The sequence below is a fragment of the Pygocentrus nattereri genome, chromosome 15, assembly GCF_015220715.1.
Source record: "Pygocentrus nattereri isolate fPygNat1 chromosome 15, fPygNat1.pri, whole genome shotgun sequence".
Lineage (NCBI taxonomy): Eukaryota > Metazoa > Chordata > Actinopteri > Characiformes > Serrasalmidae > Pygocentrus > Pygocentrus nattereri.
In genome coordinates, this window is record NC_051225.1 from 15,888,449 (window position 1) to 15,913,543 (window position 25,095).

Here is a 25,095-nt window from a genome sequence, read left to right on the forward strand (position 1 = left end):
CCTGTTCCCAGAACAGCTGACAGTAGTTAAGATGTTTTCAGTGTTGTGTCTTTCTGACAGGGAGACAGATTGTAGTTTGTATCGCTGTGGACTTCATCAGCTGCCCTGAACTATAAATATCCTATGTATAGGACCTTTTCTCTCTCTCTCTCTCTCTCTCTCTCTCTCTCTCTCTCTCTCTCTCTCTCTCTCTCTCTCTCTCTCTCTCTCAGTCTGTTCCTTCATCCCTCTACATCAGGGGGTGTGGGGGGTGTGGGAAGGGGGGGGGGGGTGCAGCCTGGCTCTTCAGCCTGACTGATTGCTACAGATGCTCTTCCTCAAGTACTGTGAGTTACATCCTCTACAGCAGGTCTTCAGGGACAAACAATAGCACCTGTTCCTCATAAGGCCACAGGGAGGGCTCCTTCATGTATCTTTAATGAAGCTTTGGGGGCAGATGGTAAAAAACAGCAGTATCCAGCACTCAAGATGGGCAAAGACAAAGGGCCAAGCTGGCCTGGGGTTACAATGCGGCCACGCTTACGAGATGTGCTGTGGGCAGAGGTGCCAAACGCTCCCTGCTCACATCTGCTCCGCCTTATTCTTCTGCACTCCTGAAGATCTCACTGGCAATGGTAATGTTCCGGGCAGCCGGCCGCTTGGCAGGCCCGGCGAGAGTGGAGAACCGTACAGGGGGGCGCAGAGGAGAAGATGCAGCCAGGAGAGGAGATGAAACACATACACTAGGAGAATGAGAGAGAGTGTGACAGAGACACATTCTGATAGATATAATAAGCAAGTCTTTATATGCAGCCTGATATGCAATTTATCAAAATCTGCCTGTCTAAGTGCAGGCACTTAATTCCATTCTCTGTCTATCAGCAGTCAAAGTAAATTGCCAGTGATAATCTTTAAATCTATACCGGCATTGTCTGCTCAGCTTGCCCAGCATTCATTAATTGACAGGCTTGAAAGCTAACCTCTTCTATTAGTCCCCACTTTGAAGTGCCCTGATTTGATTTGCCACTCACTGACGTGGCGTGTGTAAATTAAAGTTTAATGTAAAGACCTCATTACTGCAAAAACGCAAGTGCTCAAACCGAGGACAATTTATCTGTTCCGCTTTTCCCCTCATTCTACGGTTCATCAATCGTTTTTGAAACTATAGTATCACTACAAATAGCGTAATATTCAGTTCTTCTCTCGTTAGGGATTCATATCAATCCTTCCAAACTGAAGAAATACTCACAAGTGAGTATGCAATTAAATGGAAAGTAAAGATATGTGACGGTTTCAGGGACCAGGTGTTTTTGTGTTGATAGCCGTAGCATTGAGTTCAGTTTCTGAGCTGCCGGGTTGACGTGAGATAACATGTTGGAGAGTAGCTGTGTTTTGGTTCCACTTTGAGAGCAGCTGTTGTGTGTAATACTGGAGCTTAGGACCAATTCGTTTTGCAAGGGTAGTGTGAATAAGGTTAACGGCAATTATGTATGCGACTGACCTTAATAACCTTTCAAAGGAGACCAATTTACATGCTCAAAACTATGGAAAATATTAGCTTTTTTTTCTTTTTAAAGTTGCTAGTTAATTCTTGTAAAAATTCAATTGAAATGTTTCACAAAGTAGACAGCCTGCAGGTAGGACTGCTGCAGGTTAGACTTTGCTTTTTGTGCAAAAATAAATAAATAAAGTAGAAAACTTCTGTCACACAGTGAGGAAAGTGTTGTTTAGACTGATTCTTGAGGTCATTTACCAGGACCTTTTAGTCTTTTAGTCTCATTCAGCACATTTAAAAAGTACTTTTCACAACTGAGGAATCAGAAAACCACTTTGCCCACAGGTCTCTCACTTTGCCACAATGTTAAATGTGCATTTGCAGAGTTTAAAAGCTCCATATACAGAAAAGTACATTTTTCAGGTTTTACAGAACTTCTCTAAGATCAATAAAGTGTACCTGAACACTTGTTAAGCACCAAGGGAATGGTCCTGCTGAACCAAGCTTTGGTGGTAGATGCTGGGGAGGGGGAAAGCAATGGGGGAAAAAATGGAGATCGTACGCAGACCTCAGCGAGAATGCAGAGGGTGGATAAAAAAAAGTGGCGACGCGGAGCAGGTTGATTTCATGCCCCAATGCCACGGCAGTAATTGCACCCAGGCCCGTTTTTATTGCAAGTTGATTTTAAAGGGGCTTGAATGGTGAAATACTCTGTAACATGTTTATTTTGGGGGGCTGACCTTTATTAACCCCGTTCTCCAGTCAGATCCCCCAAGGTGGGCCAGCCTGCCATGCCGTTAAGTCTCCCAGTCCCACGGTAGCAGAGCTGCAGCCTATCACGCATATCCAGGAAGCAGGGGATGACAGCTAGATTGGGTCGGGCCAGTGCTCTCAAACCATTTCTAAGCTACTGCAACTAGTACCCAAAACATACCATCTTTTTCTCTGTCTTTGTCTCTGTGCCTGTGTCTGGTTTTGCTCTCACTCTTGTGGAGAATTAATGCACATTGATCCCAAACAGCGACCGTGTCCTGATGTGGCATGTGACACCAATCTAGGGGAGACTTGAGGATGAGGATGCTGAAGGTTAATAACCGAACACAGAAGACGTTTCGACAGTTAGTAGGGCAGCGTGTGCTGCACTGGGCCACGGCATTAAAAATGAAATATCTCAGATAGACGAGAGCATTTGGGCTCCTTCCACCCATTTCAGCACTGAAAGCAGCTGCTGTAAATTATGGGACTGCCTGCACTTTTATCGTCTGTATAAATGATCTTCCAAAATTATGAGACAGGCACTGTATATCTGCAAAGGTCTTTTGCTGTCAGTCACCACTGTTGGCAAGCACGTGTGTGAGTGCTGCTCCCGAGTGCATGCTATGCAATCACACAGTGAGACTGCAAGCATGACCACTGAGGAGAATCTCACCTGTTGTCTCATGGAGAGCGAGATATTTGGCTGGTTCTGCAGTTCAGCTTTGGGAATTTGCTTAGTTAAATCTTCCTCCATCAGGTCCCCACAGTTCTTCCTTCAGCTTTAATAACAGTGTCCACCTTCAAATTTTTTTTACTCTTTAGGTGAAAAATAAAAATATATAAACAGAAATGTGTCTGTGTCGAGGAGATATAATCCTCAACCACATCAGTGAAATGAATTTGGCTGTTTTCCCACCTCATAGCTTAAAGTGACATAAAGTGAATCTCCTCTCTCTGGCAACCCACAGTGTAAGAGGACATGAGTGGTCAGACTGTGTGTCTGTGTCTCGCTATATGTGTGTGCACCCCTGTGCGTGAACGTGTTGCTCTTTGAAGAGCTAATGTGCGAGTTTGGAGGATTAGGCACAGGTATTGTGTGAGAGTGCGCGGGGCAGATCGGGGGGCTGAAGTTGTGGGCTGGACATGGGGGCTGGGTGCTGTCAAGCTGTGTTAGGCTTGTGTGTGATCTCCTTTCTCTCTGTGTTCAGCAGGTCCAGGGTCACATGCCTCCGCTCATGATCCCCATTTTTCCACACGACCAGCGTACTCTGGCTGCTGCCGCTGCTGCCCAGCAGGGCTTCCTCTTCCCTCCAGGCATGTCCTACAAACCAGGTACAAGTTTCCGCTGATTCCAGATCTGTCTTTCTCTGTCTCTATCTTTATATATCAATTACTTTAGCTGATCACCATGATTACAAAGCACTGTGCACTCCCCAACCTGTTCTTTATCATTCTTATGTTTCCGTGTCTATAGATTTCTCTGTTTTTGTCTTATTAAAGGCTATTTAGATGAGGGCATATACACACATAGGCACATGCAGCTCGGTTCAATTTGTGCCACTCGCTTAAAATCAAAGCCTATGCTGAGATGTTTTGTATGAGCCTCTGTGCTGTATGGGAGCTGACTCAACCACTTCTCACCCATTCTGTCCCCTCCAGTTTATCTTCTGTGGCTCCTACAGGCTGTTATTTGCATCAATCGGTATATTTTCATTCCTGAGCCATACTAAGCAAGTCTTTATAATGTGCTCAAACAGCCTCCCTTCCTTATCCACTCAAAGCGCAGCAGAATCAGCTCTCCCTGTCAAAGCAATTAGATCAGAGCACCATGAAGTGTGTCACCTTGGTAAGACTGCAAGGGTTGATGTAGTGTTCAAGTGCAAGGCATGCGAGCCTGCAGAACAATAGATGCAGGGTGTATGAGGGCTGGAATGTAAACAGTGCATTAGCATGAAAGTGTCTACACTTTACTGGTCAAGAATGTGCTGAGGGAGTCTTCATCCTAAATTATTCTGGGGCTGATCCAGGATTGGCTTTGACCCCTGATTGTTCATCTTTGAAGGCTGCTGAACTACAAAGCACCAGGAGACATTTCTCACTTTCTCACTTACTAGTTCCCTGACTCTGGGTCATGTAGCACATGGCTACATAGCACATAGAGTCGACCCTAAGGAATGCTCTTTATTGATTTAGCGTGCTGCAGGGAGAATGGTGACCTGCTCTCAAGCGTACGGTTTCCTTTACAGGGTGAACGGCCTCTGGGAGCTCTGCTTCTTTCTACCTGTCCCAGCACGTTCTCCTTCTCCTTTTGTGAAAAAGAGAATTGCTCCTCACGCAAGCATTCCAAATCCAAAAACAAATTTACAGGAAATTGCTACAACATGCACACTGACTCCTTGCCAGGCCACTAACCCTCCACTCTGCACCCAACCCCTCATTGTTCTGAGATGTGCCACTTTGTGTAATTATGTATTTGGGGAAAAAGCAGATTCCTGGCATGGGGTGTTCAGTACCAGAGAGTCAAAGTTCTGGCTCTACATTGTTTCCTTATTTTTTTTCTCTTGTATGTCATACGTATTGACTTGTCAGGGTTGTAAGAAGTCTAAAAATGCTCAGGCAAGGGGTTTCCCTGCAGTTGCTGAGCGTATATTGACAAACCAGTGAACCTGTGAGAAATGACTCTGTGCTTATCAGTGAAAGAAGAACAAATAGAAAAAGATGAAAGAAGACAAAGTCGTCAGAAAATATAAATTCATGTCAGTGCAGCTTGGCAGGGAAAAGCCCTGGTCTCCTTATGTCTCTACTGGATGCTTTGAAAGACACATTTGTTGTCAGCACCCCGTCAAAGGGGAAAATAGCAGAAAAAGAGAGACAGGGAGGGACCAAAGGGAGAGAAAGAGACAGAAAAAAGGCTCAGCAGTCAGCAGGTGAGAGGCAGAACATTATAGGGTGTGGTAAAGCGTCTAATAAATTAACTATAAAGGTGAGCGATGAAAAAGAAAGTCAGCTATTTTGGAACTACAGAGGCATGACAGGCTGAACAAAAAGCCTGAGGGGATTCTTTTCCTGCTTGATTTTTTTTAATATGTTTGACTCTGCAAGTGTTTTACTACAAATAACAGGAGCTATAATGGAATCCTCTACATGTGTAGAGCACCTGCATTATTCATAAGTTGCTAAAGCAGCAGAGTGTAGAGAAGTCCAGAGAGTGACTCACATCATTGGTGCACACGTCCATTATTCTTGGCCGTGAATGTGATAATGTGATCGGATGAAGCTAATGTGAAAGCAACTACTGCTGTTTTTGAAGCCTTGTGTGAAGGGAAGCCGGCCCAGCTCAGTGCCGTCAGAAAAGGTCCAGTGCTGATGACCCCAGCCCTGCTGGGAAACTCCAGTACTCTCCTCTCTTTCACACTGTGCCTAATAGCCTGGGCATTTGCAGTCATCTTTTACTCAAATAGACATGTGGAGGACATGGGTTGCACCACTGTGTGTAGACATAAAGACAGAACCATTACTAGTAGTGGATATGTACAATTGAAGTCCTTTCAATGTGTTGAGTGCACAGAAGCCCATAGAGACCCATCTGGCAGTCCTGCTATAAGGCAATTGATTCTGCCAGGCCTGGCCAAGAGGGTCTGCTCATGTCTGTGAGTGAGCATCGAGTATGCATGTAGACACAGATCAACCGCACTAGCGGATCCTCCATTATTATTGTTCAGTATTTGTGTTTACACAAATGCATGAACCTTAAAACCTGACTGAGTCCTTTGAACAAAACCTCTTGTCTCTGAAAGTGCCTCTGTTTAGGCAAAATGCACCATGTGAGTGGCTTTTGGCATCAGGTGGAAGAGGAGTAAAGACAGCGCAGAAAGAGCACTCTGCCAGTTGTTCGTCCCTGCTCTAATCCACCTTTTCATTAACCTGGCCACCCTTGCTTCTCCTGGAGCAAGCCTGAGTGGTACCCTGTGCAAGTCTCTTGTGGCCAACCATTTTAAGAGGCCTTGTGCCAAGCTGGCAGTCAAAGTTGGTCTTCATTGGCAGTGCGATACCTCTCTGAAACAGAATCCATTATGAAGCTCTTCTGCAGGGCCTTCATGAGAGTTTCATGCATTAGGCTCGTTCCTTACCTGCCTCTTTATAAAGAGAAGACAGTGGAGTATTGTGATCAGAGTAGGAGAGGTTTCCCCATTTTTGGCTTGATATCTTTGAAGGGAACGTGTTCTGATAAGATGTTTCTCTAATAAAAAGGTGCTATCAGAGTGAAATTACAAGGCTACGCTGGTTGGGTGTCCTGGCTTGTGATGCGGAATGCACTCCCTTAGACTCACTGTACTGCTTTTTTCCTTGCTGTTAGTGAGCCAGGCTTGCCTTGGTGTGCACTAGTAGTCTGCTGAGCTGGTTGAAGTCTATTGACTCAGCAGTTCACCCAGTCCCTCCGAGCTGGAGTGGCTAAAGGGGTACGGTCAAGCCCCCCGGTGTGTGATAATGAGCCCCTAGATCCTCTTCTAGGTAACAGCTTCGTCCTGCCAGTGGCTTCGCTGCAGTCTCCCTGGCACCCCATGCCTAGGCCAGGGCCTGAGAGCACCCTTGCTTGAGATGGCTGGAGAGTGGCCCTTTAAGCCAGATTTCCTCTCACAGACAAACAGACAGCATGCTGGCAGCCAGCCCAGGCAACTGGAGATACTAGCTGCCCACCAGCCTCCAAAAAGCCTCCAGATCTCCCAGCACCCATTTCTGGCTCCATGTCCTCGACTGGCACCTGACGTGCCTAGGGCTCACATGACATCTCAGCCCTTTGACATCCACCCAGGGAGAGGGAGAAAGTGCTAGCACGAGTAGCATTGGACAGTAATGACCCCCACACTACCTCTCTTATGGCACTATTTGAAATCACTTCAATTGCATGCTTTATTCTCCTCCACCACAGGCTGGGATTGAATTTCCTGGCTGTATCACAATATGCTGCGCTGGACAAGATCGCAAAGCAAGCAAGACAGAAAGAGCGAGAGAGCGAAAGAGAGGGTGTATATGTTTAGCCCCATGCCTGTGGTTTAATGGCTCCATATGTTAGTGAGGAGAAGTGACAGGCAGAAGTGGTGTCTGAACCAGGGCCAATTCCCTTCTATAGGCACACTTCAGTCAAACCTCCAGCAGCCTTCATCCTGTCTGCTCCCTTGACTCCAGCCAGAAACAGTTTTATATATGCCAACCACAAAGCAAAACACATTTTGCATAGTTAACACTCACTTTCTCACACACTTATCAGTATCAGGATTAGTGGCTAAATGCCATTGAGAAACAACATTTGAATCAATAGTTGAAGTTCTATTATATTCTATTCTGCTTGGTATTGTCTGAAATTAGATCATAAAATGAAAAAGGATTTCATGCTGTATTTATAGTGAGGCATGATTCTTGTTGTAACCAGTCAAACTTGCCCTCTGCAGGTTTTCTCTCTGTTCACTGTGCCAGAACTCACACTGTTAAACACACAGTGGCTTGTAGAACAATACTGAGACATGCTTAGAGCTGTGTCAAGTGCTTGAGCAAATGATATAATCTATATGAGTAGCAACAAAAATACCACAGATATTCAGAAACACTGTAATACGAAAACAAAATTAAACACAATTAAACAGAAAAACAGTGTCTGTTTGAGTGAGTGAGAGAAAGAAAGGAAAGAAAGACAAAGAAAGAAAGAATAAAAAGAAAGATAAAAAGAGGGATGGAGAATGTTAAAAGAAAAAAGAATGAAAAAAGAATGGAAAAGCAAGACATTCTTCTGTAAATCCCATGTGGCTGTGGCCAGCTGACTCTTTTGTGAGTGCAGATGTTTGGGCTAGGTGCCGAGGCTGGGTGCAGGCAGGCCCACAGGAACTGTGTTGGCACTTGCCTGGGCCGCCGTTGGGCCGCTCATTGTCTCAACCTGTGCGTATTGTTTCCCCCCCACACCCCCCTACCCCCACCTTTTCCTTCGACAGGTGATAACTACCCGGTGCAGTTCATTCCTTCCACAATGGCAGCTGCTGCGGCGTCAGGACTCAACCCTCTTCAGCTCCAGGTATGTACAGCCACAAAAGAATGTAGTGGCGGTGGGCCAAGCCCTCGGCACTAGCAGTTTGAGAAACCAGCTGTATGCTAAGTAACAAGTGTGCACTAAATCACTCATGAACTGGTCCACCCCTTAACACCTTCCATTTGCAGTTCACCAAGTTTTATGGACGAGCTTTCGAGGCCCGTATTTCCAGGGGAGTTAGGATGATAACGAGTATTTGAGGAAAATGCATGTCCTCCTACACTGTAATTGCCTGCTGGCTGGACCGCATACTGAAGAGCTGGGTAGTCGCATCATTATAGGATCTGATGAAGCAGTTATCGGTTATAGATACTGCTTTATGTGTCATGTTACTTGATGTTTGATCTGTTAAGCTCAGCAGGGGTTGTTGCCAGCGAGAAGTTGGCCCAGTGCTGAGGGTAGGTGGGGAAACGTCTGACTCCCAACAGGCTCACGGAATGCTGGGAGAGCTTCCAAATGCCCTCCAAGTGGCAAGCATTAATATAGATACGTACCACCATTTCTACCCTTGCTGTCATTATTAAAAACAAAGTTTTTCTTGTTTGTTTCTTACTCTGACAATTAGGTTTTCCCTTAATACTTTCATCAAGCAATAGTTATAGAACAAGTTGTTTGGATTGGATAGTGGGGCCAGCAGCCTGTGTTGCACTGATGTCTTCCTGCTTGCTTAGAGGAATAATCAAAGTGGTCATGTGAGGAGCTGAGATAGGCGTTGTCCTTTGAAACAAGGATTATAAATATTTCAGCTCTCAGGAAACTTGAAGGAAGCACTCAAGCAGTTGACAAAGTTCCTTCAAGTTCTCTGAACACAAAGATAAGTTGGAAAGTAAACAAGCAAGTGTGTGAGAGAGAGAGAGAGAGAGAGAGAGAGAGAGGCCAATTGAGCTAACAGGCTTGTTGAGTATTTCGCTTTTTTTTTTAGACAGTTGTTGTTTTGTCAACAACCACAATAAGCTGTTGATAGCAATTAGACATTAAGCTTTCTTATAACAGAGATTGTTGCAAAACAAAGCCAAAGACTGCGGGTGGGGGGTGGGGTTTGCGGAAGGGCGAGGAGAGCGTCTCGTACCTTTTCTTCTCACTGCTGCATGAGCACAATTTGTCCTTCGAAGCTTATCGCTCTCAGCATTAATGAGCCTTGGCAAGTTGGAACAATGCAAGCAGCTGGGGTTGGAAAGGCCTCTGCTAGCACGCTACTATGGGAAGAACAATCAAATACACAGAAGGTGTGGAATGAGTCTATTCATGTTGTTGTGTGTGTGTGTGTGTGTGTGGTGTCTGTTTGGGAGAGCGAGTTAGAATTTTGAAAGAGAAAGAGAGAAGAGTATGAAAGAGAAAGAGTATGACAGTGGTGGGGGCCAGCCTGTGTGTATGTGTGTTTATCTTTCTTCGTCTGGAACAGGCAGAGATGGCATGGCTGGGGTCTGTGCTGTCTATTTATAGTGTTCTGATGTGTCAGCTAAAGGCTGAGATAGTCATATATCTACAGGCCTGAAGGCCTCCAGTTATTCATTCAGATAATGGATTTAACCCTGGGAATGGGCGGACAGCCCTACAAGTCCATGACCCGGCTGACCTTTTAGACAACACAGCAAACGTAGAAAAAAAGGAGGTGCGTTCCCATTAATTGAAGCCTGTTGTAGATGTAGCCTTAGCCAGCTTGCTGTTTACTCTACATAGAGTTTCCCTACCTGCTCTTTTCAGTGGGATATACTAGTCACATGATTGTGTCTTTTCAAAGTGGGCCGAAGGACAGTGATTAAAACATAATCAGACTTGGAGATGGAGACGTACGATTAAATTCATGCTCCGTCTGGTGACAATATTGTCAGCACTTCTGACAGGACCCAGCTTAGACGCAAGCGTGTCTGTGAGTAAACACAGCATGTGAGAAAACACAGCCTGCTGTGTTCGCTACATGTCACATGTCAAGCGAGGACAAAAGAGGCAGACAAAACATTCTTTAGAAAGAGAGAAGGACAACAGACGGTTGCACTCAGAGACTGTAATTTCACAGGGCGGCAGGGAAAGGAAGTAGGACTTGTCCACCAGTTAGGTACCGCTCGTTTATGGTTGTAGCCGCTTTTGTCTGATGCATTTGTGAGGGTTTTTTTTTTTTTTTTTAACTCATCCTCTTCAGTCCAGCCAACCAGGGCATATTGTCTTTCTGTCTAAATCATCTGTCAGATTCATGCCTGCCTGCTCCAGGGCAGTGCTAATGAGGTGTATGCGTGAGTTTGTGTGGGTTGTGTGTGGCTGATTGTCAGTAATGGCAGTATCAGCGAGCATTCAGTCCTCATGCATCACTGATCTGTTCAAAGCGTGTGACCTCACCTGCAGGCACCCCACTTCCTGTGCCAGGGGACACACCTACCCATCACGCCATTGGTTCACTGCGTTCAGTCTAATCATAATATCTGTGTCTGGCAAGGTATCATTTTCCCCTATTCGTTCAGTTTAGATTGGGGGGAAATATATGAACCCGAAAAACACGCCCTGATTGGAAAAGAAATTAATTCCCATAATGCCGTGGTGGTAATGTGCTCAGTCGTCTAAGAAGAGGGACTTTTTTTTTTTAAGCACAGCAGCTCCTCTTTAGATTATGTGAACATTTTATGATGAGTGGACCAATTGAAATGCACTTTAAAAAACTCTTTACGTTAACTTACATTAAATGTAATAAATTAAAAAAACTCACTTGAGATACTGGAGATACTTGTTTTGTAGATAAATGTATTATAAATTATATTAAACAGACCATTCCAAGACTAATTTTCTTTTTGGCAAAGTGTTCTGTTAAAGGCAGCTGGTGTGTTTCAGATCAGTATCGTTTGAGAAATTTCTTTGCAGACTTCTGCAGGTTTGCGTCTAGAACAGCTTTGCGCACTTGAGTTCATGACTCTCTGAATGAACACATGATCACTGACACCACTGCAGGGAAAACCATCCCAGACTGTGATATTGTCACTTCTGTCCTTTACAGTAGCCTTAGTAGCCTAGTGTTATTTTCCAGGCTTCCTCCACACAAAGAGTTATGTACAGGATGCACATCATTGCTGTCAACAAAACCTCATATCTCCAAAATGACAACTTTACAGGAGAAGGAAAAAATACACTTTACTTTTAATGTAAGTCAATGGAACCAGATGTCTTTCCAAGTCATTTTGAGCTGTTTCTTTTAGCCCATTTGTCATGGAATTTACACACAGTGTAAAGGTTAACAGACAATTTTACATTATGTCAAAAACTGAAAAATGACAAAAATGGAGATGCAAGGTTTTGTCCTGGCAGCAGCAATATGTTTTTTTTTTTCGACACACCAAACCTTTTTAGCTTTGGCCTTTGCAGGTGGAAATGAAAGCGGCCAGCGGTCTCAGTGTAATTTGCTTGTCAATACACTTCCTTCAGCCACTCACGCACACACGGGCACACAAACACACCCACTCACACACACACAGCCCCCTGTCACTGCGTATCCCTACACAGCGAGTAATTTCACTCAGTGCTTCCCTGACAGATTGCTCCTTGTCTGCAAGTCACCGGAGAAAAACAGCTCTAGCCATTTCTCCGGGCCGAGTGCCTTTCTTCATTAAGGCTCATTCAGGGCTCGGGACAAGGCTACTCCAAGTGGGGAAACAATGGCCCCATCTCCGACTGTCCCCTCCTTATTAAAACTGACACCTCTCACCTCCAGCTGGAAATTGTGGCCGGCCCGTAGCCCTCAGCTCGGGCAGCCTAAAAGGAATTATCCTAATTCCACAAAAGAATTCCATTTTATTTTTTGTCTCTTTGGATTGGCACTTAATTTGCTGGCACACAAGATCACCTTGCATCAATTGCCTAAGGGGAAAAAACAATTTCCTTAAAGCCATTCTCTGCCTGATATATTGTTTTTCCTGTTTTACTGGAGAAGGGGGCTCTAAACAAATCCAAAGTGAACTTTGCGAGAGGCCTGGTTTTTATCATTGGAAGCAGACTTCTGGGTTTAAGCAGTTTTAAAGTAAGCATCATTGGATAAAGCAGAACATCTGGGTCCTCCCTGTAGCACATATCAGAGGGCACAAACACAAATGGGTCTACTGGCAGCTCTCCTCTCTCTCTCTCTCTCTCTCTCTCTCTCTCTCTCTCTCTCTCTCTCTCTCTCTCTCTCTCTCTCCCTCTCCCTTCATCCCCCACTGCTTTACTCTTCTCTTTCTCCGAGTCATACAGTTTGCCCACATTCTTAAGCCATATAGTATTTGGACGTTGATTTGCTGATGTGCTTTTACACTGTACTCACTGTCCATAACAGGAGGAGCATCTCTCATGGCTCACACTAGACCTGCCTCAGCCCCTGAGCCACATACAGCTCTAAACACACATAGTGCCCAAATGGGCCGGTAGACAGGGAACTGCACGGAGCTCTGGGCAGAAAGAGAGTGGGTTCTGGTAAGCTGCAGTGGACAAAGAGACGGGGAGATGTTCAACAGGCGGCAAGGAAAGAGAGGAAGCAGGGTGTTATCTTTTGTTTGGATGCTGATGTCTCCGTGTTCCGGACGTGAGGAGAGAGCAGGGGCTGGCTGCCACATCCGACAACGAGTGGAAGTGCTGTTGACTTTGAGCTGTAGAAATGAGGGTGAACAGCTGTCGGGGTGATGAAGAGAAGAGAAGAGAGGAGAGGAGAAGTGCATGAGTTTCTGGCTACAGAGAGATAGCCAGAAGCAGTGAGGTTCTAGGAGCCCAATGCTGAGGCTGTAATGGGATGGAAAGATCAGCATCTGGATAGATGAGGTTGTTGAAACGAGGGACAGATGGACGCATATGCAGTTAAACGAGGGAAAGAGAGAGGCAGAGGAAGAAACAAGTGAAGTAAGCGATTAAGAAGCAGTTTGATTTCTCCAGGTATGTTACATATACAAGACATTTTCCTAATAAGTGCACATATGTATGTATAGTGTGAAAAGTGACTTGAGTGGTAAAGAAGTAAAGAATAAATTCTGAAAAAAATAATAATACGTTTGAAAAACGTGGAAATATAGAATCTCCCGTTGTTGCCCAGTGGGACAGCAAAAATGAAGGCAGATAGAAGAAAAAAAACAAGACGCTGAGGAGAAGAGGGGAGGGGAGGGGGTGGAGGAGAAGGGAAGAGGGAGGGGAGACGGGGGAGCAGGTTGGGTGCCAGCAGATGAAACAGATGTTGGGCCATACTGGAAAGCATCGGCGCAGTGCAGCAGAGCGCGCTGCCTCTCCTTCCGACATCTGGGCCAGCCTGGGTCAGACTTGCAGCCCTGGGCACTCAGCCTGGACAAGCTGCGTGGCAAACGGGCACCAGGGCAGCCGCCGCCCTACTGCTGGCCTGATGGCAGATTCAACCATGCGTCAATAACTCTTTCACTTGCACTCAGCTGTGTCTATAAGGAAGAGATACATAAACACAAACATAAGCTCAGATTTTTTTTTTTTTAATGTGGCAGACCAACTATGGTCTTCTGTAGAGATCTTTTCATTTTTATAGAGTTCAGGCTGGGGTCTTTGGGGGGGGGGGGGTTGGGGGGTGAGAGAGAGAGAGAGATAGGGAGAGGGTAATGCACCATTATGGCTTGAAGCTCTGGGCTTTGCTAAATCTGCCACTGTATTTCTGAACATCTGCCACAGTGCAGTCTGTCCTTCTCTTTAAGAACAAACCCGCATCTGCTTTTTCTGATGGCTTATTTGCCCTCTGTGTGTGATCACATGGTCAAAGTCACTTTCTAGTAACTTTTTTAGATTCGCCTTTTTACAGACTTGAACATTCTAATGCTTCCAGCTACTTAGAATTAGCACACACAAGGCTTTCAGTGGTGCTGTATTTTTGCCCACTTCTCAAGCCGAGAAACTTTAACCGTAGATCAAAGCAAAGTCCCACGATGTTCGAATGGAAAAGTGGCTCTGGTGTTTAAGCACAATGCTGGTGTGCCCAGCAGAGTCACCTGAGATTGGAAAGGATTGGTTTAGGGGTAATCTGCAGATAATGTTGTGGCAGGCAGCAGGAGTGCAGCTGCTCGTTTAACCTCTTTCCTCTCCAGAGGGGTTGGTTTTAATTACCAGAGGCTAACAGGCTGACCTTGAGCTAAGACCTTGCTCATTTGGAATCCATGTAGGAGATGGGTTCTCTTCACATGGAAGAGAGAGAGCACGAGGGAGAAAGAGAGAGAGAGGGGCAGTGTTCAGTCAGTGTGGGGTGTAAGGGCTGCAGGTGAGGCAAAAGAATTGAAAAAGCCCCATTTACCACCCCCCACCACCCCATCTCTCTCTCTCTCTCTATCTCTCTCTCTCTAACTAAGCTGTAGAGCAGAGAGTCATTTAATGCTCAAGTGGACAAAGGTATTACCTGAGTCACTGGGGTGGATCGAGGCCTTTCTCTGCAAGCTGTACTGAAACTGCACGCAGAGGGCAGCTCAGCGTCTCTCTCTCTCTCTCTCTCTCTCTCTCTCTCTCTCTCTCTCTTTCTCTGAACCAATCTCGCTGTCCCAACTGGCTCCTTTTTCCCTTGAGCTAACAGCCTCAGCACACACTGTAATAGCTCTCTGCCCCGCTGTGTATGACTGTTTCTCTTACACTCCAGTGTGTGGGTGAGCTGGGGTGAAAGAATAGACTCAGCATTGCTGCTGCAGGACCATTAAGTGCATGTCTTTTGTCCATGTCTCAAGAAACTGGGTAGACATAACAGGATCCTCTAGAGAAGTCACAGGGCTGGACCCCCGAACGCCGTCAGCTCCCGGAAAAGGGAGAGCCCGAAAAGGCAGGCTTTGAAAAGCAGTGGAAAAGAAGAGAAAGGAAACTTTTATCCGCTCTCACAATTCCACACTGGAACATGCGCTATGTTAAGTTCCATGACATTATTAATAGGATGTGCTTCTATAAAGCTACCTCTGCTTAATATGAGATCTTTCATCCATCATCTGTCAAAACTTAACACTAGGGGCATTGTGACTTTAAAACTCATTGCCTTGCAGCAAAAATTAAATAATTTATTTCTAATTCTTGCTGTAACACAGTGGTTTCCTATGTGAAAGATTGTTGACACAGTTATGATTGTTAAGGAAGATAGAGAAAGAGGTTAAAGGCAGGGCTTTGAGGTTGTTTGGGGGTGAAGTGTAGAATTGATCCCTCTCATTTCAGCTGTGTTGAGGTGCCCGGGGCACAGAGCCAGAGCATCCCGCCTGTCTGCTCCCTGTCCGGCCATTGACTTTCAACATGACCCTCATTACCGCTAGCCCCTTCTGCCATGGAGGCCCTTGCCGGACAGTAGGGAAGAGCAGAAGGGCGGTGGCTCCGCTGGGGGCTGCCCCCGCCCCTGCCTTGCGCCTGCCCCCGCCCCTGCCTTGCGCCTGCCCTTCAGCCAGGGATTTAGTCATGTGTCCTCCACACGCCAGTCAAGCTGACCATACAACAGCCTGCATTTGCTCTTTTGGTCTCAATTCAAATCCACTCTCTTACTGTCATGCTTGCTTTTCATTTTGTTTCGAGGCCCAGTCACACTGGCCTTTTACAGTAGCACCCAGCATCATGCCTTTACATCCTGAGAGCCCTGAGCTTCATCCCACTGTTGCATCAAGCCTCACAACAAACAGCCAGACTGGCTCTTATTTGAATCAAAAGCCAATTATGATGCTTTTCCGGAATAATAAAGTTCTTCCCATGCAAGCTCAGGGTCTTTTTGCCTGTCCGCAACAGCCACACTGTTAACAAGCATCTGCCCAACAGACTCGAACTCAGACACAAACAGACTCTTAAGATATCATCCGTTATATAAATACAGTAATGGCAAGGTCTGTTGTTTAGACATTTAGTTCAGAAGCCTTTTGGGAAAAAAAGTAGTTGTAGTTGTGACTTTGGAATACAAAGACTGTTCTGTTTGCTGGGCATGGTGAGTCTCTGCTATCACTGAGTGAACCTAATCAGGCCGCCATTTCCGCTGCCCATGTGCCGTCGCTTGCCCCCCTCCCTCCCAGAAGAATGACCCCTTTGTGGGCCACTAATGTGCAAGCGTTTAACTTCAGCAGCGGAGAGTTTTCGTGTTTATATCTTCTGATACACGCCGGACACAAAGAGCTTTGTCTTGGACCCAGGTTTTTCTGTCTCGCTGGCTAAGGTGGGGCGCAGCCACTAATGCTGCGTGCCACTTTTTCCATTTTAGACAAATGGAGTCCTTATGCAGTCCGCTCAGGAGAGGAAATGAGAGCAGAGAGGGCAGACGTGCTCGTTCGTTTTTTTAAAACCCCCATCGTTGCTATAAAATAGCGAGAATTGTGGTGGAGGGATGGTGGTGAAAACCAGAAGACATATCATAATAAAGCTCCCATAGTTTATGCCTGTCAAGTCTTTCTCTTTTTTTCACCAGTATGCCCTCTCACACTGTGTCAGTAGGTAAAGAATGAAATGAATATTGAAGATAGCAGCCAAAACAAATTAGCTAGTTAGAAATACACAAAGAAGTCAGTTTGCAGCAATCTCTGTGCGATATACATGGAGTTAAACTTACAGCTTGAATTCAAACTCAACTACAAAATAGCCAATGCACTAAATTTTCAGTCTACATTTGCATTTAGATTTACAGCATTTAGCAGATGCTCTTATCCAGAGCGACTTACAAGAAGTGCTTTGTCTATCTAGACATAGTATCTTTGCTACTTCCTGATAGGTTAGAGAAAAAGACAGTCCTGAGCTCAGGTACTGCTAGAAACAAAGTCACTGTAGACACCCAAAGAAAAAGGAACAGAGTTGAACACAGAAATCTTTGCTGTTCAGTGCAATACAATACAGTAAACTACAATACACAGTGCAGTACAATAAAATATAATATATAAGTGCAGCTTATAATTCAATGCTCATTTATGTGCTGTGTGAAGAGATGTGTCTTCAGTCTGCGTTTGAAGACTGTAAGAGACTCTGCTGTACGGACAGCCAGTAGGTGTTCATTCCACCCCCTGGGTGCCAGTACAGAGAACATTCTCGACACTTGTCTTCCACACGCCTTGAAGGATGGCGGGTCAAGCCGAGTTGTAAGGGCTCGTGGTACAGTTCGAGATTTCACCATTGCCATCAAGTAGGTAGGGGCTGGTCCATTTTTGGCTTTATAGGCAAGCATTAGGGTTTTAAATCTGATGTGTGCAGCTACAGGAAGCCAGTGAAGGGAGCGCAGCAGTGGGGTGACGTGGCTGAACTTGGGCAGATTGAAGACGAATCACTCTCTCTAGTAAGGAGTGTTTCTTAAGCCAGAGACTGTGGTGGTCATTGGGGTCATGGGCTATCTAGTCTAACCCCTGCTACTTACTGCAGGAGACAAATGCCAATTTAACCATTTACCTTCTAGCTAATCAATAATAGCCTCTGGGCTAACAGAAGTGCATCTAGCCTTTCTGTCACTGGAGAGCAAACTGAAACAAAGCACAATTATTCACAATCTTTTGTTAGTGCTGCAAGACATAAAAAGGCCTTTTTTGTCTGTATGCACAGGTTAGCATTTGACTGCATTTTTAAATGTCTTTTTTTTTTTTGAACTGCTGTGGTTTGATTTTCAATGATGCTGCTAGTTTTCCCTCCTCCCTCTGTCTGGTGTGTGGCTAAAATTGGACCGGTAAAATAAAAATCATACTCAATGGGATATGACAGTCTATCAGCCTAAAAGAAATATAAAACGCTTAAATGCACATTCCCAACACTGCAGCGATAAGTGATTGACGTTGCAAGCTTTAGCAGCCCATAGCCTGCCTGCTTAATTTGTACAATTGATGCCAGAGGAGGCCTGGGAGTCATAGCCAATGAAAATAAGCAAAGTGACATGAATTCTCTTTGTCTGGGTTTCTGTCTTAATGAATGCCTTTGATAATGTGTGTCATGGAAACTTGACTGGGCTGAGTTTGTGTAACTGTGGGTGATGGTACGTGTGCTGTCTGGTAGCAGGGCGGCTCAGGTGTCTGAGCCATATGAGACTCAGAATTGAGCTGACCAAACCAGAGAGTGCAGGAAGAGAGAAAAAGACAGAGAAATCAGATCTCAGGACAGGCTTGCCTTCAGTCTGCAAACTTTGTCTGATGACTGGAAAAAAGGGGAGGGGGAAAGTGGCTCTTGGTCTTGTATCCTTGCCATTGCTTTGCGGTTTTTCAGTGCTTCTGTCTCTCTCTCTGGATTCAGGCTCAGGCTTTGATATACAGTTAAGATCTTTGATGGAGCTTCTGTGCCAGGATGGAAAGAGAGGAAGATGTGAAGGAGAGACATAGAGGAAGAGGGAGAGGGGAAAAGGGGGCTTTGAATGGTGGCTGGCTTTGGATGTTAACGCCTTGTGGGTTTTTCTCTCCCTCCTTGCAGCAACTGTACGCTGCCCAGCTGGCCAGCATGCAGCTCTCACCAGGAGCCAAGATGCCGCCGCTGCCACAGCCCCCCAACTCAGCCGGGCCCCTCTCACCAGGCCCCAAGAGTGAGAAGAGATCCTCCAGCCCCCTTACCCAAGTCAAGGTACGGCCCCTGCTGGAGTGGTGCTTGACCCGGTCCTCTCCAGGTTTCTGCTTAACTAAATCAGCCGTGGTAGGTAGCGTTACTTTAGCGTCTAGAGCTGGGCCACCTCTCCGCAGAGTCCATCAATCTGTACTGGCTTTTACAAGGCCTTCGTTTCCTCATGCAGAACTCTGTGGACAGGGTTGCTATGGCTCCTTGTGCACCCGGAGAGTCATTAGGAACACGTGGTTGGACTGCTTTTTTTTGCTCTCTTCATCCTGCCCAGCGTGGAGAGAACCAAGCCAGATTACGTCAAAGGCTTATAATAGGCCATATATATCGATGAGGTTGAAATTTGGTGATGACTTTCATTTTTGTGTGTGTGTGTGTTTTTTTTTTTTGTTGTTTTTTTTTTTAAGTAAGACCAACATTAGGACTGCTACAGTACATGGCAGGAGGCCACCAGCCTTCAGCTTTGACTAGAAGCCATATACATCATCTTTTTTCTCTCTGTGGCTGTAACTTAAAACATGTGCACATTTGGAAAAGTTTAGTTTAATATCACAATAGAGCAGGGGATAAATCAGCATGCTGAGCAGCAATTGTGTGTAGGGCTGGGATCCTCAGCAGGCTCGGTTAAAGCAGGTTTCTCCAGGATTTTAGAACATGGCTTCAGCAAAATGCCGATACACATCACCAGCCCTCTGCCTCTCCAGACTAGAATGAGTTCTACTCCGAGCACATTCTCAAAGACACTGACGCCACCTTTCTCAGAGCTCATTCATTTTCATTTGATTCCATTTGTTTAGATGACGTTCATTATTTGAGCCACGTAATCTTTTTAATCATGTCCATCAACGATACAGGCTGCTTTTTGTACCATTAGCTCCATATGCAGATATGCTGTGCTTAATTAAATGGCAATCTGTTTTGTTTGTCTACTTAAAGGGTAATTGAATGACAAACTGTTGTTGGCAGTCAGATTTTCAAGAAGCTCGAGGCAATGTTCAGTATGTGGCCCATCTGTTTGGACAGCGCAACTCGCTGCCAAATAAGAGTTGTCAATGCCCAGTCAATTCATAGTACACAAGACGACCAAAATTCTTTGTGACATCATTGAACCGCCAGCCCATTGTTGTTTTATGGCGGGGTAGTGTGTCAGACCACAATCATTTATGAATGTCCAGCCAAAAGTTAGTCCAGGATGGATAATACTTCATTTACTTATTATTTGTGGTGCTCGCCCGTGCTTCATAGTTGTCTCATTCACCCTAATAATCAAACACTCATGCAACACCCACACAGTTCATGGTCCAGTGTTAATACCACACATCATTCCCTGATAACAAGCATTATCGACAGTAATCGCCTCACAGGCTTTGTTTGCAATGGGCCGCATTAGTGGTTCGCCGTAGTCTCTCAGACTGAGAGCAGGTGATGAGATAGAGATGTACAGAGAGAGACATACTGTGCTTTAATTAGTCTGAACAAAGCCTGGCCTCGCTACACAGAGGAGCTTCAGCATGGCACAGAGCCTGGCTATGAATGCGCAATCCTTCTCTTGGAGGAGTTAGGATAATTAATCTGCAGTATTAGCCACAGAAGCATTATTTTCTGTGGGTAAGATGGGGGGGATATTTCTCTGTGGGCCATCTCTCTATTTAGCGGTGTTTCTCATATCTACAGGAGGAGGGAACTCAGCCCCTTAACCTCTCTGCCCGGCCCAAGACAGCTGAGCCGGTCAAATCCCCCACGTCCCCCACACACAGCTTGTTCCCTGGCAGCAAGAGCAGCCCCAACAGCCTGCCCAGGAGTGGCAGCATCCCCAGCCCCCTCGGAAGTCTGGGCCGTGGCTCATCCCTAGGTAAGGGTCTGGACATGTCTGGATTTACCATTTTTCTCAGAATAAATCATTTACAAATTTTTCTCTTTGTGTATATTTCCAATTTGGATTTAAAATTAATGACATCTTTATAATGTTCATGTTCATAATCAAACCAATACACTGGCTGATGGATATGATCTAGCCACTGTAAATATGAGCCTTGTCATACGATATTCACCTTATTCAAGATTTTGTGCATTTCTGCTGTTAATGTAAGTTTAAAACAATTTGACATTTGAGAATGATAAGCACTGAGAAGCAAACTAAGATCAAATTCTTATCATTAACTGAAATTTTTAGCTCTTTGAAATCAGTATCAGTAACATATCATTGAGCCCTAGTTCATAATTATGAGCGGGCATTACACTGGCCTGATCCTTTGTTGTATGATACCACTCTTGCACCAAACTGTAACTCACGCAGAGCACATGGAGCTATTTACATAACCACATTGCTTAATCTCATTCAAACCTTGCCATTACAGCCAGCCTAGTAAAGTGTGACAGATGCTGGTGCTGACAACTTGTTTTCAAAGCTCTCAGCTTCATCTCTCATATTAAGCCTTCTTCGGAAGTTGCTAGTAACTTTGCTAAAAACAGTCTTTCATTAAATCAGGACCATTAAGTTGAACTCGATTCATTTCCTTTTTTCTCTTGTACTTGGCCTTTGAACGTAGACTTGGTGTTTGTTTTTGTTCTATTTCCGAGTTTTAACTGCCACCCAGCCTCACCTCGCTTTGATCCACTAATTACAGAAAGGCGTCATACACACCAAGATTGCTGCCTTATTTTTCCGTGTGTGCCACATGTACAGTAAACACATGGTGGATGTACAGATATGAAGAGCTGATAACCAGACCTCCCATAGTGGGTCTTTCACTAAACAGGCTCTACCCTGGACTTTGCAATTGCGTACTTTCTAACTCGTGTGTATGTCTGATGCTCTCCTAGACATCCTATCCAACCTGAACTCCACGGCGCTGTTTGGAGATCAGGACGCAGTGATGAAGGCCATACAGGAGGCGAGGAAGATGAAGGAACAGATCCAGCGGGAGCAGCTGCAGCACCACCAACAGGGCATGGAGGCCAAGCTCTCAGCCCTGTCCGGCCTGGGTCTCAACACCTGCAGGACTGACAAGGTGAGCCTCTTTTTTGTTCATTCTCTTCTCTTTTTTACTCTTTGTGTCTTATTATCTTCCTGTGCTTTGTACCTTTTGGAGTATCAAACAAGCAGTGCCCACTTTTTAAATAGGTCCTATTCTTGGATGTACTATCACTTTGTGTCTGAACAAGGCTACTTCAGTGTTTCATTAAGAGTAGAAAGAAAACTAAACATAGAGGACAAGTTCTCCTCTGTCCACTATGCTTTTAAAAGATCTTTAAAAAAACCTAATTTGTCTTTGATGGCAGTCCAGAGGAGTCTTTTTGATTGACATTGGCATGGTCGATAGTGCAAGCCCATGTTTGTGCACGTTAGAGTAGGTTTGCGTATGTGTGTGTGTGTGTGTGTGTGTGTGTGTGTGTGTGTAAGGGCCATCCGCTGGTCCGCCTGTGTTGCCCTGAGTGGGTTCAAACTGTGATGTCTCAGCCCAATTAAAGCAGACAGGCAGCCTCCTCAGGCCCCCGGTGTGGGACAGGCCCGCTTTGTACCGGAGCAAACAGACTCCCAGGGATTCCCTTTAAAAATATCTTCAATCAATGAGTCAATCAAGAACGAAAAAAACTCTACCCTCTCCCATCTGATTGATGCCATATTGCCAGTTGGCTGCGAGAAGCAGGCAGGAACTGGGAGTGGAGTGTCATTAATATTTTAGCACCTGATTACTTTCAACCAACATCTTAAAGTAGGTCAATGTATATGTAAAAAAGCAAGGGGGACTATTTTTTAATCAACTTAAGAAGTAGGGGCAAATGGGTTGAAGACATGTGTCCCAGTGTGGGTGGCACAGCACTCAGCAGAGGCTGAAGTGTGTCCTCAAAACAGGACAAAACTGTAGCACAATTGCTCAGGCTCCACTCTTAAGACCAGATAATACGAGTATTTGGCTAAAAGCTTAAGTATCCCTATAGTCATCAGTGAATTCCCAGGACTGAGAATGCCTTTTATTCTGCTGTTGTTGCTTTTTCTCAATAGCAATTTTCTTCTTTACTCCCCACGGGAGCATTGCGAGAGCCAAAATTGTATTTTCTTGAGCACAATGCTCTATTTTATATGGGTAGCATTATAAGGGGACTTTTTTGGAGGTAGCGCTTAAGCTGCAGTATTATCTGCTATTCTTCTAGGTCTTTTGAGCCTTTGTTCGCCTGCTACAGAGGTGGATATGGTATGTGAGTGCATAGCCAGCACCTGTGTGTCTCTCTCTCTCTCTCTCTCTCTCTCTCTCTCTCTCTCTCTCTCTCTCTCTCTCTCTTTCGCTCTCGCTCTCTCACCGTCTCCACACCCTTTCCAGCTTCCACTCATTCGCCTGCTCCACACCTCCCAAATTCTGGGGTTAGCTCATGGTCAACCAGCCAGAGGAATATGCTGCTACATGACACGAATACCTCGCTCTTAACAATGGCTGAATAGGAACACTTGTCAACAGGCAGTACACACCTATGCCTGCATTGTTCTTAGCAGGTAAAGCTTAGCGCTTTTTTGCTACTCGTTTGTCTGACTCTGGCTTTGTTTCCAGCCTATGCCAAGGCCCCATCTTTTCAGCCACGTCTTTAGGTGTGGAGCTTAGGTAAGCACTGTGTTTTCCTAAGCAAGGGAAGATCCATTTAGAAGCAGCTCGTCACTCCGCACCTTTCTCCCCTTGCCCTGAAGTTATCTTATAGGCCTCTGCTTTAAAAAAAAAAGACATTAGGCTTGCAGTTAAATGTTCTTTCACTGAAGGACTTTGATGTAAGGGCAAATAATTCTGGGAAGCTGGTGGTGCGAGATCCGCCCGGCTTTGGCAGTGCAGAGGAGGCAACAACAAATAATAATTAGGCACTCTATCAGTATGAAAATATGACTGGTATGTTTGAGTTATCATTGTTGCCATAGGTAACTGAGCACATTACAAAGACTCCCCCCCTTTTTTAAGTCAATCAAGCATCGTTTTTTTTACTGCCGCCTCCCTTTTCTCTCTTTCCCTCTCTATCTCTCTCTGTCTCTCTTCTCTCTGTCATCGGCATCTCTGTGAACAGCAGTTTTATGACCTTTGAGCTGAAAACGAATAGGATAAAATGACATTGAATCTGATGATATCATAAAGACAGCTCCTCCTTGCCCTATTGCTCAGTCAGACAGACTTATTGATGTCTCAGGCAAACTGAAGCTTGACACAAGACAGTTTTCTTTTTCTTTTCATCTAATTTAGCTAATTACTAATGAAAGCAGTAGTATGGCTTCCTTTAGACCTTTGAAAACTTTGTAGTACTCTCTATGCTGTTCTGCAATCCAGAACCTCAGAACACTTCATAGACATCTAAAACCCAAAAAACAGTTTGAAGCACCAGACAACACTAACGGCATCTAAAAACATACAGGCTGCAGCCTGGGCTCGGGTGCCACGTGCTGGCCACGCCGTTGCCTGAATCCAATGGTGGAAAAAGGCCTACAGATGTCCCAGATAAAAGCCTTCACTTTGCTCCATTTCAGAATATTAATATTTCAGTTTATCGCCTCACCTGACATAAATACTGGACGCTGCTTTAATATCTGCCTCCCAGTCGACTGTTTGGAAGTTTATCACAGTGAAAGCTTGCATGGACGATTCTGGAAAGGTAAGGTAAATGGGATTAAGGAGAGGTTAAAATCATCTACTGGGGCTGTTGGAGGGGGATATTAAATATTGATTTATCCTAGTGTAACGACCGAGCCAGAGAGTGGGGCTAAGTGCTGCTTACAGATGGATCAATTCATCTTTTAATACAAAGTGTGTCTGAAGAGCACAATGCAGTGACCCTCAACCCCCTCTCTCTCTCTCTCTCTCTCTCTCTCTTTCTCTCTCTCTCAGGCCGTCTTGTCTATATGTGGACACTCATCTTTTTTCTTTCTCACCACCGCTTTCTGAGGTGAAAAAGGCTCTGCCTTTATAGCTCCTGTCCTCTAGGTGCTCATGTAAAATATTCATGCCTTAGTGAACCGTGTTCACCCGCTTGTTTTTTATTTGTCCTTTTTTCTTCTCTCTTTTCTCCCATAAGAGAAAGAAAAGCTTTTATGGACCCTCTCACAATTTACGTTTTCTCAAATATTTATTAAAATGTATTATTTTCTGCAGAGGGCAATTACTGTATTCTATTATTTATCTCCCTTTCTGATGCTTTTATGTCAAACAGCGCTGAATAGCCAGTTATACTTTTCAAGATCCATTTTGAGGTTTGCAGCTGAAACGTGCTGATTTATGTCTTCTCCTTGTGTCCTATTGTGATGACCTCTGTCTCGAGTAGCATGTCTGCTTCTGTAAAAACCCTGAAC

At 45.0% G+C, this 25,095-nt stretch overlaps 1 protein-coding gene across 9 annotated transcripts in view; it reads left to right on the forward strand.

The window, feature by feature from the left end:
• sox6 (SRY-box transcription factor 6) overlaps positions 1-25,095 on the forward strand; it is a 163,086-nt gene that overhangs the window by 119,109 nt on the left and 18,882 nt on the right. For 7 of the 9 annotated variants that reach the window (XM_037545485.1, XM_037545489.1, XM_037545488.1 and 4 more), the window contains 5 exons: positions 3,439-3,562; positions 8,215-8,294; positions 18,639-18,785; positions 20,451-20,628; positions 21,600-21,787. In XM_037545485.1, the coding sequence (XP_037401382.1) occupies positions 3,439-3,562; positions 8,215-8,294; positions 18,639-18,785; positions 20,451-20,628; positions 21,600-21,787 (717 nt within the window). The remainder of the gene's footprint in view (positions 1-3,438; positions 3,563-8,214; positions 8,295-18,638; positions 18,786-20,450; positions 20,629-21,599; positions 21,788-25,095) is intronic. The other 2 variants (XM_037545483.1, XM_037545487.1) reach the window with 1 other exon arrangement.